Raw genomic sequence first — 13,053 nt, 5'->3', positions numbered from 1 at the left:
ATTAATGGAAGCTTGTAACAGTCCAAACTTCCAAAGTATTCATTTCCACATAGCTTAACAGCTTTACTTCAGTACTACCTACTTAATGAGATATTCTCTTGAACAGTAAAAATGTTTTACAGAAGTTGCTTTCAGTTAACATTTCTGTATCTAATCAAAGGCAACTTCTGTGAAGCATCAGTAATCCTCATGCAGCCTGAAAGTGTCTAACCACAGTACAAATCTTGCAGTGTCTGTGTGCTCATGCCATTTGTGTTACATCAGTTAAAGCACATGAACTGGAAGGTCAAGTGACAGAATAGACTGATTGCTAGATTTTATTTCTCCTGTGCCAAACAAACACAGGGGAACCAAGCTTCTGTACTTACTGACAAGAATAACAAAAGTTGCTTCACAGAAGTTGCAGCCTGTGATAAAGCCTTTTAAGTTAAAATCCCACTAAGCTAGAAGTTAAGAATGCTGCAGAGATAGCTTTAACAATGGGAGGGAAATGGAGGAAGAAAGAAAATGCTAGGTGGAAAGACTTCAAATTAATGAAAAGAAGAAATGGCAACTGAACACAGGATTCTGAAAAGGCAAACAGAGTGTCTAATAGTACATATTAAAAGCTCTCAAAGAAGTTTACATCATGACTTCCTGTTTGTGATGATCCTCAACATTTCAGGTTTTCACACTACTTTCAACCTTCAACAATAAAGTCCTAAGTCACAACCACCTAACAACTTTGTACCCAATAAAGCAACTCAGCCAATAAGGAGAAAAGGAAGTACAGCACTTAATATACATGACTTATCACAGGATTAGCTACTAGCTAACTAGAAATACTTCAGTCAGAGTGTCCTTTCATTATGCATTAGCTGTTCTTTGAATTGATAAGTTGTGTAAAAGATTACAGGATAGCTGTCAGTAACTTTCTAGGCAATGAGCACAAAACCAGATATGTTTACTAAAGTTCAAAATGCAAGTAAGTAGTAATTGATCTACATGTATTTGATTTCTGAGTGAAGTTACGATTGCACTGAGGAATTTAAGAATTAATTCACTATTTTACATAACATTACAAATTTTGCTCAATATTTAAATTTTAACCCATATTTGGGTGTTCAAGTCAGTGCAAAGAAAGAGGTGCATGTACATACATTTAAGATAATGTGCACAGAACTGCAGAATTGTTAAGGTTGAAAAAGGCCTCTACAGAGTCCAACCACTAACCTAACCCTGCCGTGTTCACCACTAAAGCAGAAATTTACAGAAGTCTAAAAGTCTAGTAGAGCAGAAGTCTACAACTTCTTCTTACAAGGTTCTCAAAGCTCCAAATTCTGTTTGTTCTCCTGAAGTGTTCATCAAATATATGTTTAAGACTTACTCTGAAGTAGTCAATATTCAACTCAGCTTACCATGTTACAGAAATCCTCTGGTTAGGTATAAAAGGAATCAGGCAGGTAGTTTGTTAGAACGAGCCGAAAATCCAATAATTCTATTTGTAGTTATTTTACTGTATTTGAATGGTAAGAAAAAAGGTGTATTTTTCTATTTAATTACCTTATACATTTAATACCAATGTGGCTCATTGGTTCAAATTTGGGTGCCATACTACCAATTTCCAGTACTTGCAGTTTTATTCAGTAACAGGAACACAACTTGAATTGACTACAAGTAAGTCTTCTTATAATATTATTTGAAAGCTGACTATAGCATTAGTATTCCTAGATGAGTAATAAAAGCAGCTGAAATTTATCCTTCAGGCTGCAAGCTGCATTATATTTAAGAAGCATGCAAAATTTTGAGCTCAGAAAAAGATGACCAAAAATAATTGTATTTTTAAAAAGTTTTGTATATACTTACAAAAACTTCCAGCCAATTACCCTTTGTAATCTGAGTCCATTGATTCATCATTTGATATAGCACGCAGAGTTGCAACACATTGCTGATTTAGGTTACCCCATTGGAACGGGTGAGAGAAATATCTGGATACCAAGGGCCAAACTTTCCTCACTTAGTCAAGAAATGGTACAGCAGCAGCTTGCTGCACCTGTGCCATAGCAAACTCCCACCCCACCTTTTAGTAACCAATTCAGCTTTAGACACGGGGCAGTAATAGTGACTCTCTGCTGGCCTTATTGGTGTTCCTCACCGATACCCTAGATTTGCCCTGTGCCTGGCTACTAGCCTGGCTTGCAAACACTGATGGCACAGTAGACCTTTACAAGAACTCTGCAATCAGGATGGATTATGCTGTTGCCACAACTTGGTACCATCACCATCTGATGGATGGTATCACAGAACAGAATTAAAGCATATAGCTCCTCCAGGCTCCACTGATAGAGAAACATATACATTCACACTGCTGGCCAAAGGCACGAAATAGTACTTATCCAAAAGCCAGAATATGGACTTAGTCTGCAGCTACTTGTATTCAATATAGGATTTGGTCATTATTTTGTTCCATCCTTCAGATGGAGAACCTGCAACTTTTCTGGTGTAAAAATCTGTAAAAATGCAGTGCTGGAGAGGAAAAAAACGTTAAATATGCAGAATCAACATTGATGGCCATGCCTAGATGTTTCATCTTGTTTCACACGTATCCATCCCACTCCTATCTTAAATTATAACTTTTGCTTTAATTAACATTTGCATTTATGTGCAGCTTAAAGTTACACAATTACAATATATTAGAAGGTAACCATACAGTCACCAAGAGCTCTGTTCCTTTTCCAGTGCCTTCTACATGCTAACCAGTTGGGAGATTGTGGTTAGCATGTCACATACACCATCACCCTATCTTCAGGAAGATGCATTTGCAAATGTGTAACGTTTCTTTTAGCTTTTGCAGAAGTAGAATCAGAAAGCATCTAGCCAAAAAACAAAGAACATGGTCATTAATGGATATATGCATGAAGACACTTCAGTGCAGATTTAAGGAAGTTGTTTATTTAACTAGCATTGACTGAATTATACTTCTAACATTTAGCAGTTGAGAGCAAACATTTTTGTCTCTTCCTGTTGCCATTTTCTTCAGATTTTGCTTTTTGAGGAAACACTGCAGGAAACACTACTTTCCCTCTTAATATTTTATTTAAAAACTAGACAAATAGATACGTAACAGTAAGGGTGAAAGGGAAAAAGAAGTCATTAGTAAACAAAGACTTCCAGGCTTGAAGAAAGTCTGTAAAGAAACATGGAGAATGCTGCCAAGGTAGAACATGTCTATTACATACAGAATTTCATAAAATCCTAGAATCACTAAAGTCAGAAAGTAAAATCTGTAAAATCATCAAGTCAAACCACTTCTTCTTACTGTTTCTATGTATGCTAGAATGATTTTCTCCCTATCGTGTTTACCTAGTTTGGAAATTAAAAATTTAGCCACCACAAAGCACATATTGGAAGAGGAGCACTCTTCTACATGGAATTACTCAAACTCTGCTATTATTGAAATTTATGTTCTTCATAGCATTTCCTTTCTGTCAAAGTGAGATGCTGATAATGATTTGTCTAGATTGAACTGTTTAGGAAATCACTGGTATTACTCAGAATTATCATTATTCTGTGAGCTTATGAACCTCATCTTCATTCCAACCTGTTCACATTAACTCATGCACATTAAAGATGTACAGTATTGCCTGCTTTCATGACAATCCAGTTGCTCAGCCAGGCATATAACAAATTATTGTATAGACAAAATAATGCAACAGCTTTTCAACAGTAATTCTACTTTTCCCCGAAAGCACTGTTTCTTACCTTTTAAACTGACACTGAGCAGAGGAAAAAGTCAGAGGGAAAAGTGCCTTATTTTGTTCATAATGCAAAAATACACTAAATAGCTGGCTTTCTGGGAATTCTTCAAGCAAGCAACAAAGCAAACTAGCTAGAGTGCTTTAATGGAGAAAGCCAGGTTATTGATTTTTAAACCTGTTTTTAAGTGAGCTTAATGATTGGTAAAGGTGCTGGACTGATGGCCCTAGAGACTATCCTTAATCTATAACATAGTGATCTATAGCATAGACAACATTCCAAGATCCTCAACTGTGTTATAAGTCTCAAGGGATTAATCCTAAAAGCTTGGATCTACTAAGATTGTTAGGAAAACACTATCTACACTTAAAGAAAGGATGTGTTTGTTTAATTAAAGGAAAAAGGCAACAAACAATTAGATTGAATTGCTCTACAATCCTATGGTTTTAAGCAACACTTTCAGGGCTGTGTATGAAAAGGCTATAGAAACAGAAGCAGACTTCACTGCAAAGATGACCAGGCATTTTGTATTAGGTAAAATGTAGTATTAGGTAAAAACATTTCTTCACAATGCAGCATGAACTGAAATGAGCCAGTGAGCACAGGAGTTACATAAGCCATCTCTGTTTCAAGACCTTCTGATCTTTTTTAACAGAAAATTACTACAACTACTAGAGCAAGGAAGTTTGAAGACAGAAATTTCATAGATTGAAGGTTCTGACAGTTTAAAACTTAAAAATCTGTTAACTGATATTAAGCAAGCATCCTTTTTTTTTTTAAGCAATCTCAGTATATACCACATAAAATTCATCCTTGCAACAGCAAGAACCAAGAAATTTACTCATGGATTCTTCCACTTGCACAAATGAAGTTTAATTTCTAATTACAGTAGCCTTAATAGTTGTACCAAATAAAGACATAAAGGGGCTTATTCTCATATATGCAGTTCCAAGTGGAGTAAATGCAACATGATCAACTCATTAATAAGAAAATTAAGGAAAAAGCCGAGATGGAACAAAAATGTCAATCTCATTTAACATCAAATCATGTAACTAAACATTCTTTTGTTCTCTTACATCCCAAGATAAAGGCAAGATTCATGAATAAGAGTTTTATTGCATTCATTTAAAATAATGTACTTTGGCAAAAACAGGTACTGAAGATGTATTAACTATTAAATAAGCAAAACCTGCTACAGGTGAAAGGACAAAAGGTACAAGTGATCAGAGACTGTAGTATAATATCACTTACCTCATGATTCAGTTCAGCTATCTGATCTTTCAGTTCTCTGATGTACTGGTTAGAATCCGATTTATTAAGCTGCCCTTGAATTTTTCCTTCTTCTTTCTGTTTTGGTTAAAAAAAGGAATCATATTCAAGTTATTCAAAGATCTACTATATCAAAAATCTTATTTTAACCGTCTGCATATTTTTGTCACAAACAGAAGCTCTTCCCAGATACCACCCAGCACTTTCATTTGGTTGAAATTACAGCAGGTATTTAGAGGTGACAGTGGCTCAGACCAAGCTGACTCTCTCAATAGTACCAGGTAGGATGCTATGGTGGAGTATGAAGAATTAACAGCTTCACAGGTGGAATCCACATCCTATATATGTGAGATTGCATTTTAGTAAACCACTCCTACAGAATACTATCAATACATGGAACATATCTTAGTGTACTTTATTTTCACTAATGTAAAGTTTACATTTAGCAACAAGACATTTCCTTTTGTCTCCAAGTAAACAAAACCATTCTTTCCTTGCATTGTGGGACATGCCCTGGGAAACACTACATATGACAAGCCTTTTTCGTCCTGTAGGAAGAATTGTAACATCCAAAATATGGTGGTATTTGTCACGTAGGAGTTCCAGAGAGTATAAATGAAGAGAGAAATGTCCCCTAATACCAATGCTTCAAGAGGTATACAGAAAAACTGGCAAGTAAAAAAAGAAAACCAACCCAAACAAAAATACATGAAGAGGAATATGACATTCCCCTCATTTGTCAACCAAATGCAGCTCCTACGTTTCAGGATGCTTGAAAGGTTTCATCTGCACTGAATGCCTGCAGCACTGGTTTCCATCTTGTCCCTAAAGGGAATCCTAATGTGACTGAACCAAACTTGGCAGAACTGAGATAAATAATCACCCTGATGAGGAATGCACTCCATGTCTTCTGCTTGCTACTAATAAAATGCAGAACAACTCTGCTCTTGACTTTTTCCAGCTAAGTAATTTCTGAAGCAGCCACCAGCTCTAGAGAATGCAAGCACCTTGATTTTGTATAATTCTTTACCTTAACTGTAAATCACATACAAGCAGTATATTACAGAAATACAAATAAAATGGAAATATATTGTTTTTCTACCTATAGCTCATTTTGCTGAAGTTTTAATTACACTTGAAGAAAGCAAACAGTTTACTTAAACAGCCAAATTGAAAGTCATTTGCAAAGAGAAGTTAAATATCTTTTAGAATGAAAAGTGTTAACTGTTCTCAAAAATTAAGACAAAAAGCTTTAATGGAGAGGTCTCTTTAAAACACCCCTCTGAAATATACCCAGGACAGAACTTTGAGGAGAGATAACATGCTACCTTCCAAACCTTTTTCCTGAAAGAAGAGAACAATTTAGAACACTGTCAGTGTTGGCAGTATCAAAGCAATATCTCTTTTTTTGGGCTTTGTTTTTCTTGCAGTGAGGTATGCATTACAAAATTACCCCAAAAATAATTTTGTCATATTAATTCCCACAATCTGTAACATAGAAGAACAAGATCCTTTAATGCATAATTCCATACTGAACCTAGTTTCCAAGGTAACCTATGGCTAAATTCACACACACACAAGTAGTATTAATATTAACAGTATTACTAATAGTTCCTGTCCTAAATAGTTAAAAAAATCCCAAACACAGTCTAACCCCATCATCTCTCTCTACAAGAATGACTACTGGCCTATGAAACAAATGCAACATAACCTGCAGACTAAAAATACATCAGCATATGAAAAAATCTTCCTTGCTGTCAGACACAGATTCCACACAATGAGAATGACCTGATCTCTTGATGTAGCAGGAATATATGGGAGAAATGCTTGTCTTAAGCCCTTTCCCTCTGTTTGAAACCTTGACTTTCCCACTTAAGCCTCTAATTCTATGGACTCTACTATGTCACTGTACACTATGCAATCAAAATGCAACAGTAAAGCAAGATTTTAGCAGAAATAGAACAGAGGTGCCACAGTCCTTTTAAAACAGAAGTGTAATAAACAGCTGAGCTTACACAGAAACTGGGTGCACAAGAGGCCATGAAACAGGCACTCCCAAGGTCAGTATAAACTAACAGCAGAAGCAGTAACATTTAGCAGGTTGGGTTTGGCACACAAATAGCTGTTAGTGTATATCATATGGGAATTACAACTTCCATTACATTTAAGTGGTTTTATTGTTACTTTTTATTCTAGAAACAGTACTGTAAAGTTAATGCAGATATTACAGAATAATTGTGTGTATTTGCTCACAGAAGAACTGACTGTAGCTACAGTCAGTTGGAGCTGAATGGAAGGCATAAGCCTGGCTTGCAAGATGCCCATTATTAGTGAAACGCAAGTAAGTTTCAGTTTTCCTTTCAGAGCTACAGATTTTGTAGAGCTGGCAATTCACAAAAAAAAAAAAAAAAAAAAAAAAGGAACCCTGCAATGGCATCTTCTACAAATATACTTTAAGAAAGGTCATGCTGTAACTTCCTCTTGCAACATTCAAAATTGGAAGCTGATCCTTTTAACTGGCTGCAAAAAAGTCACATATTTCTAATTAAATAACCCCATGTTCTGTGGGCTACCAAGTCTGTCTGCAGTGGATAAATTGGAAGGATGACATAGAAAAAAAAATAGGAAAAGGCATCAGAGTTTTCTTTACAGCTGCTGTTCATCTCTGACCAATAAAAAAAGATATAGTCTACTAAGTTGATCACACCGTTGTCCTTTACAGATGCTTATGCAAGTGTGGTAGCAAACCACTGGAAAACATGCAGGAGTCAGACACCAAAGCATTAAAATATATTTTAATTTCTATCAAAATCATCTAATTTAGAGAATAAATAATAAGTAGACAGCTGAAAGCTTACATATATTTAATGAACAAAAAAGGTCCTTCAAAGCTTTATCTGTCATATTATTATTTTTAAGTTACCCAATATTCTTTAATATCGAATGACTGATATTTCTCGTCAATACATACATTTTTATACAACTACAAAGTATTACCATAATCTTCCAAATTGTTTCACCTTCCAGTGACATTTCATGTTAGAAAGTAATCTGAACCTAATGCAAATATTTCCCACCCTCTGATGAGCATTCATTAATCAAAGGTAAATTTTAATGTGAGGAACTTAAATTTGGTAGTAATATTTTTTAACAGTAGCTTTTCATTAGGGGAGCTTGACACCACCACCTCCGCCTCCTTTTCTCCAAACTAAACAAGCCCAAAATCCTTAGCCATTCCTCATAGAACTTTCTTTTCAGCCCTTTCACCAGCTTTTTTAATTATTACCCTATAGACACCTTCAAGGACCTTCATATCCTTTTGAAATCGTGGGGCCCAGAGCTGCACACAGTACTCAAGGTGAGGGCATACTATCAGTTACTACACAGTCACACTGACATAAGAAAAATTAAATTGCTTTCATGCAGCTTAAGTTCATTTAATGCTTCTAATTGTGGCATTTACTTTAGTAGGAAGTAGACATTTCACTCTGCATTGGTTGTATACTGTGCTTGAATAGTTTTGTACTACTGCGCTTGAGCAACTTTGCACTTCTGAGGAAAGCACCCAGATCAACTGTATGGGTTCAAAACTGAATGTTACGACTCCACTTACAATTTAGAAGTCTTCAAGGTATGAATATCACACCTTTTAAAAGAGAATAGCATAAGCAATTACGTGTTTAATTTTTTTAAATCTAGAGTTATACACATAGGATGTGGGCTGCTGGTTTGGTTTTTTTGGTGGTGGGCTTTCAGGGGGAGCACTATTATAGAAAATCTGTGATACTTGGAGAGGTCACAACACAAAAACTAGCTGGTCGCTAGGCAAATAATAGTCATTTTAAATTTAAAATTAATACACAGAGAAAAAGTCAGATAACATGTCAATAAGCAAAGTGTGGGTATTATCAGAATTGCAAAATACTGAAAGCTAGCCAATTCTAGAATCTAGGAATTTGTTTGAAACATCCTGCAGTCACATGTGAATGAATCTTTACATCCCTGGCATACTGCATCTGCATATTAGCACCACTGCAGTGCCTACCTCCTCTTCCCAGAAGGGTTTTTAGAAAAGCAATGCCAGCTGGTATTACACTGTAATTAAAGATGCCTCATCTCGATTTGACTGCTTTTGAAGATTTGTAACTCCTCCCTTGATAGTCTCTTCCAACAGACCAGCTCCACCAGCACCACCAGGGTTAGAAATCTGTGTATCAGGGTAACAAACACCCTCGTGGCAGGTATCACCTCTGCTCTAAGGACAAGTGCTTGTAACAGTGTACACAGCCAATCCAACCCCCTGCCCCAGAGGTTGTGTATATAGTGGGAGTAGCACGGGCAGTGAAGCAGGAAATGAGCTCTGTAGATCAAAAAAACCCGCTGCTAAACCAGAACTTACTTAGGCCCCTTCACAGTTTTGGAAGCTCTCTCCTCTCTCATCCTGCTGTGAAGTACTAGAGTGACTGTACTTGTGTGCATACCAAGAATTACACTGAGCTCCTGAGAAGAAAAATCTGCACCCCAAAAATTTGCTCCTTGAAATGAAGAAGAATTCTGTCCACCAAAAACTATCAACTGAGAATCACGGTTTTCATATCACATTTAAATCCTCCTTTGTCTGGCTTTCTAAAAGAAAAGCATCTTGCAAAGCAGCAGCTAGTCTCAAAAAACTACCTGACGCCTACTGAGAACTCCTGAACATGTGGAGACCTTTCAAACTCAGTCAGCATCAGGCCAGGATGTATAGCTGGCAACACAAGAGTGCAGAGACAGACTGCTTAAAAAAATATGCTGATTTAAAATACCCGAAACCATTACTGTATAATGGCCTCCCAAAATCAAGTTTAGTACTCATAATAAAAAAGGGTTTCTACAACAAACAAATCACCAGGAACCACCTGAAAAACACTGGAGGCCTTAAGCCAGCTTCTGCTGCCCGATGGAAGTTTAAGATACAGAAGATCAGTGTAATTGAATTCTAGTTGCAGGTGTTTCATCCCAAGAGGTGTACAAGTTTTCTAAAACACTCAGTTATCACAACAGAATAGGAAAGGAAATATACATCAACAAGAAAATCAGCCATTTTAAGTAATAAGAAAACATCTAGGGTTGTTTTCACTTTAATAACTGTGAACTTAAAAACACAGAAAAAAAATGGTTTCATAGGCAGTCAGAATACAGGCATGCTCAACAGTTGCTGTTCCTCAGATAACATCTTTACTAAAAATGACTGGAAGTTAGGATGTCTCCCTAACACCCTTAATTTGATCTTTTCTGTCCTAGAAATATTTATGTGGTAACAACTTGCCTCAGCCTCTTTTCAGGAGAGGCTTTAAAATTATTACTCTGTGGCAAAAGACACTGCATTAAAAATGTAAATGAAGTGTATTCAGAAGGGTAGATGTGGTAACTACTGTCCTTTCAGTGACTTTATAGTGACTCATTCTAGACTTTCAAAAAACACATCACTAACATCTCACACCAGTATTGATAAGAGTAAAAAAGGATTTCCTGTAATTTGAAAAGATGGAAACAATTTCTTTACTGAACAGTCAGTACTTGGAAAAGTTATTAAACAGAGGTCATAGAAAGGCTTCGTTCTAAAGAAATAGTGCTAAAAGTTTAAACCATGGGGAGATTTCTAGCACAATAATGGACTTCCTTTACAGTTGTTCTCAAAGCAGCTTTGACAGGGTTAGAGATAGGGTAAATGTGACAAAATTCTCTGAATCTGCCAGGAAACACAGCAGGAGGAAGTGATGTTACTGCCTGTCCAGATCAACCTAACAAAAAGAAGAATTAATTCTTATGGATATTTTTTGCTTTAAGATTACTCAGGTGTAAAACCAGTTTTTCATATTACAGGTATGCTCTCTATCACCCAACTCAAATCAGCCATGGATAATTTTAAGAGGATACTACAAGTCACCAGCTTGCATAGAAATGGAGGAAAAGGGATTAAGCTGCCAAGCAGAGGCTACAGCTGCCCCACTCTGCTTCCTCAAACAGCCTACACTTCCACTGGTCTACTGCTCCTCACCCTAGGCAGCTGAGTGACTGCAGCTTGTAACCGATTTTACCTTGTCTGAATTTTTCTATTCTTCCTTCAATTATTGCAGGGAAAACCTTAAAAAACCAAAACAGAAACAACATCAATGGACCAACAGGACTGCCTATATGCAATCAGAAGGAACCCTTGCTAATTATGAGGCCAGAAATATTTGCTTGCTGCAGTTTGAAGCTATCAGTTCAGCTGAAAACAAGAAAGACTACCTTCCCAAGGAAGCAAACCTGAAGCTTTGCTGATTGACTATAGATATAGAGGGAGACAACATCCATTCCTTGGCTCTTTCGTCTTGGGAAAGGATGGGACAAACAGGATCAGACTGCATGCAACCTGACCAGGACAAGCCATTTAGTTGTAGGGTGTACATCTCTAGCCTTTGTGAGAAAGTGAAGCTGCACCATGAATATTGTGTTGTTTTGGGACCCTCCAGTCCAAGACAGACATTGAGGTGCTGGAGCATGTCCAGAAAAGGGAAACAGAGCTGGTCTGGAGCAAAAGGCTTACAAGCAGCCGCTGAGGGAGCTGGGGGTGTTTAGTCCAGAGAAAAGGAGGCTGAGGGAAACCTTATCACTCTACAACCATGTGAAAGGAGGTTATAGCAAGGTGTGGGTCAGTCTCTTCTCCCAGGTAGCAAGTGAAATGACATGAGGAAATGGCCTCAAGTTGCCTCAGGTAAGGCTTAGATTGAATATGAGGAAAAATTTCTTTACGGAAAGGGCTGTCAAACATTGGAACAGGCTGCCCAAGGAACTGGTTGAGTCACCATCCCTGGAGGTATTTAAAAGACATGTCAATGTGGCACTTAGGATCATGGTTTAGTGGTGGACTTGACAATGCTGGGTTAACAGTTGGACTCAATTATCTTAAAGGTCTTTTCCAACATAAATGACTGTATGATTCTATGTAAGCTTCTCCCCAGTGTAGAAGTACAAAAAACAGTAGCCCAGCCATCCAAAAATCCATCCTTCATCTGTTAATAAATTGCTCAAATGTCCTGCCCGAAGCCCAGAAACCTGCCAAATACATCCAAGTCATTTTTGGGAAGGGATGCCATCCAGAGGGACCTGAACAAGGGCCCATGGGAACCTCATGAGGTTCAATAAGGTTCAGTGGAAGGTGCTACACCTGGGTCAGGGCAAACCCTCATATCAATAGATGCTGGGGATGAATAAATCAAGAGCAGCCCTACCGAGAAGGACTTGGGGGTGCTGGTGGCTGAGAGGCTGGACATGAACTGGCAAAGTACACTTTGAGCCCAGAAAACCAAACGTGTCCTGGGCTGCATCAGAAGCAGTGTCGGCAGCAGCTCAAGGGAGGGTATTCTGCCCCTCTACTCCATGCTTCTGAGACCCCACCTGGGGGCTCTGGGGTCCCCAGCACTGGAACAACATAGACTTGGCGTAGTGAGTCCAGAGGAGGCCATGAAGATGATCAGAGGGCTGGAGCACTTCTAGGAAGACAGGCTGAGAGAGTTGGGGCTGCTCAGCCAGGAGAAGAGAAAGCTCCAGGGAGACCTTAGAGCCCCTTCCTAAAGCAGCTACAAGAGAGCTGGAAGGGGACTTTTGACAAGGGCGTATAGTCATAGGACAAGAGGTAATGGCTTTAAACTGAAAGTGGGTTGATTGAGATTGAATATTAGGAAGAAATTCTTTACTGTGAGGATGGTGAGGCAACCTGGTCTAGGGAAAGGTGTCCCTGCCCATGGCAGGGAGACTGGAAAAAGATGATCTTCAAGGTTCCTTCCAATCCAAGCCATTCTGTGATTCTATGTTTGCCTCCCAAACATAAGCTGAACTGGCAAGTGAGAGAAAAATAACAACAGAGAGGAGTAAACAAAAGCTGAGAAAGTAAACTTTTGTTTCCACATAACAGAGTTATAACATCAGGGCTTTTCTTTGTCACTTCTGGGGCTTAGGTATGTGCAATGTAAGTTAAACTTCAGTTGTATTTCAATTCTATGCTATTTTTGGTAAAGAAAGACC

The 13,053-nt window shown here is 37.8% G+C and overlaps 1 protein-coding gene and 1 long non-coding RNA gene across 7 annotated transcripts in view; one reads left to right on the top strand and one right to left on the bottom strand.

Annotated features, from left to right (window-relative positions):
* EVI5 (ecotropic viral integration site 5) overlaps nt 1-13,053 on the bottom strand; it is a 78,061-nt gene that overhangs the window by 13,789 nt on the left and 51,219 nt on the right. For all 6 annotated transcript variants that reach the window (XM_017729903.1, XM_017729906.1, XM_008630273.2 and 3 more), the window contains one exon: nt 4,987-5,082. In XM_017729903.1, coding sequence (XP_017585392.1) covers nt 4,987-5,082 — 96 coding nt within the window. The remainder of the gene's footprint in view (nt 1-4,986; nt 5,083-13,053) is intronic.
* LOC108445586 overlaps nt 1-13,053 on the top strand; it is a 53,609-nt gene that overhangs the window by 17,489 nt on the left and 23,067 nt on the right. The window lies entirely within an intron of this gene.

This window comes from Corvus brachyrhynchos, unplaced genomic scaffold, assembly GCF_000691975.1.
Source record: "Corvus brachyrhynchos isolate BGI_N302 unplaced genomic scaffold, ASM69197v1 scaffold101, whole genome shotgun sequence".
NCBI classification, from domain to species: Eukaryota; Metazoa; Chordata; class Aves; order Passeriformes; family Corvidae; genus Corvus; species Corvus brachyrhynchos.
The sequence above is the reverse complement of the archived record's forward strand: the minus strand, read 5'-3'. Positions and strand labels throughout refer to the sequence as shown.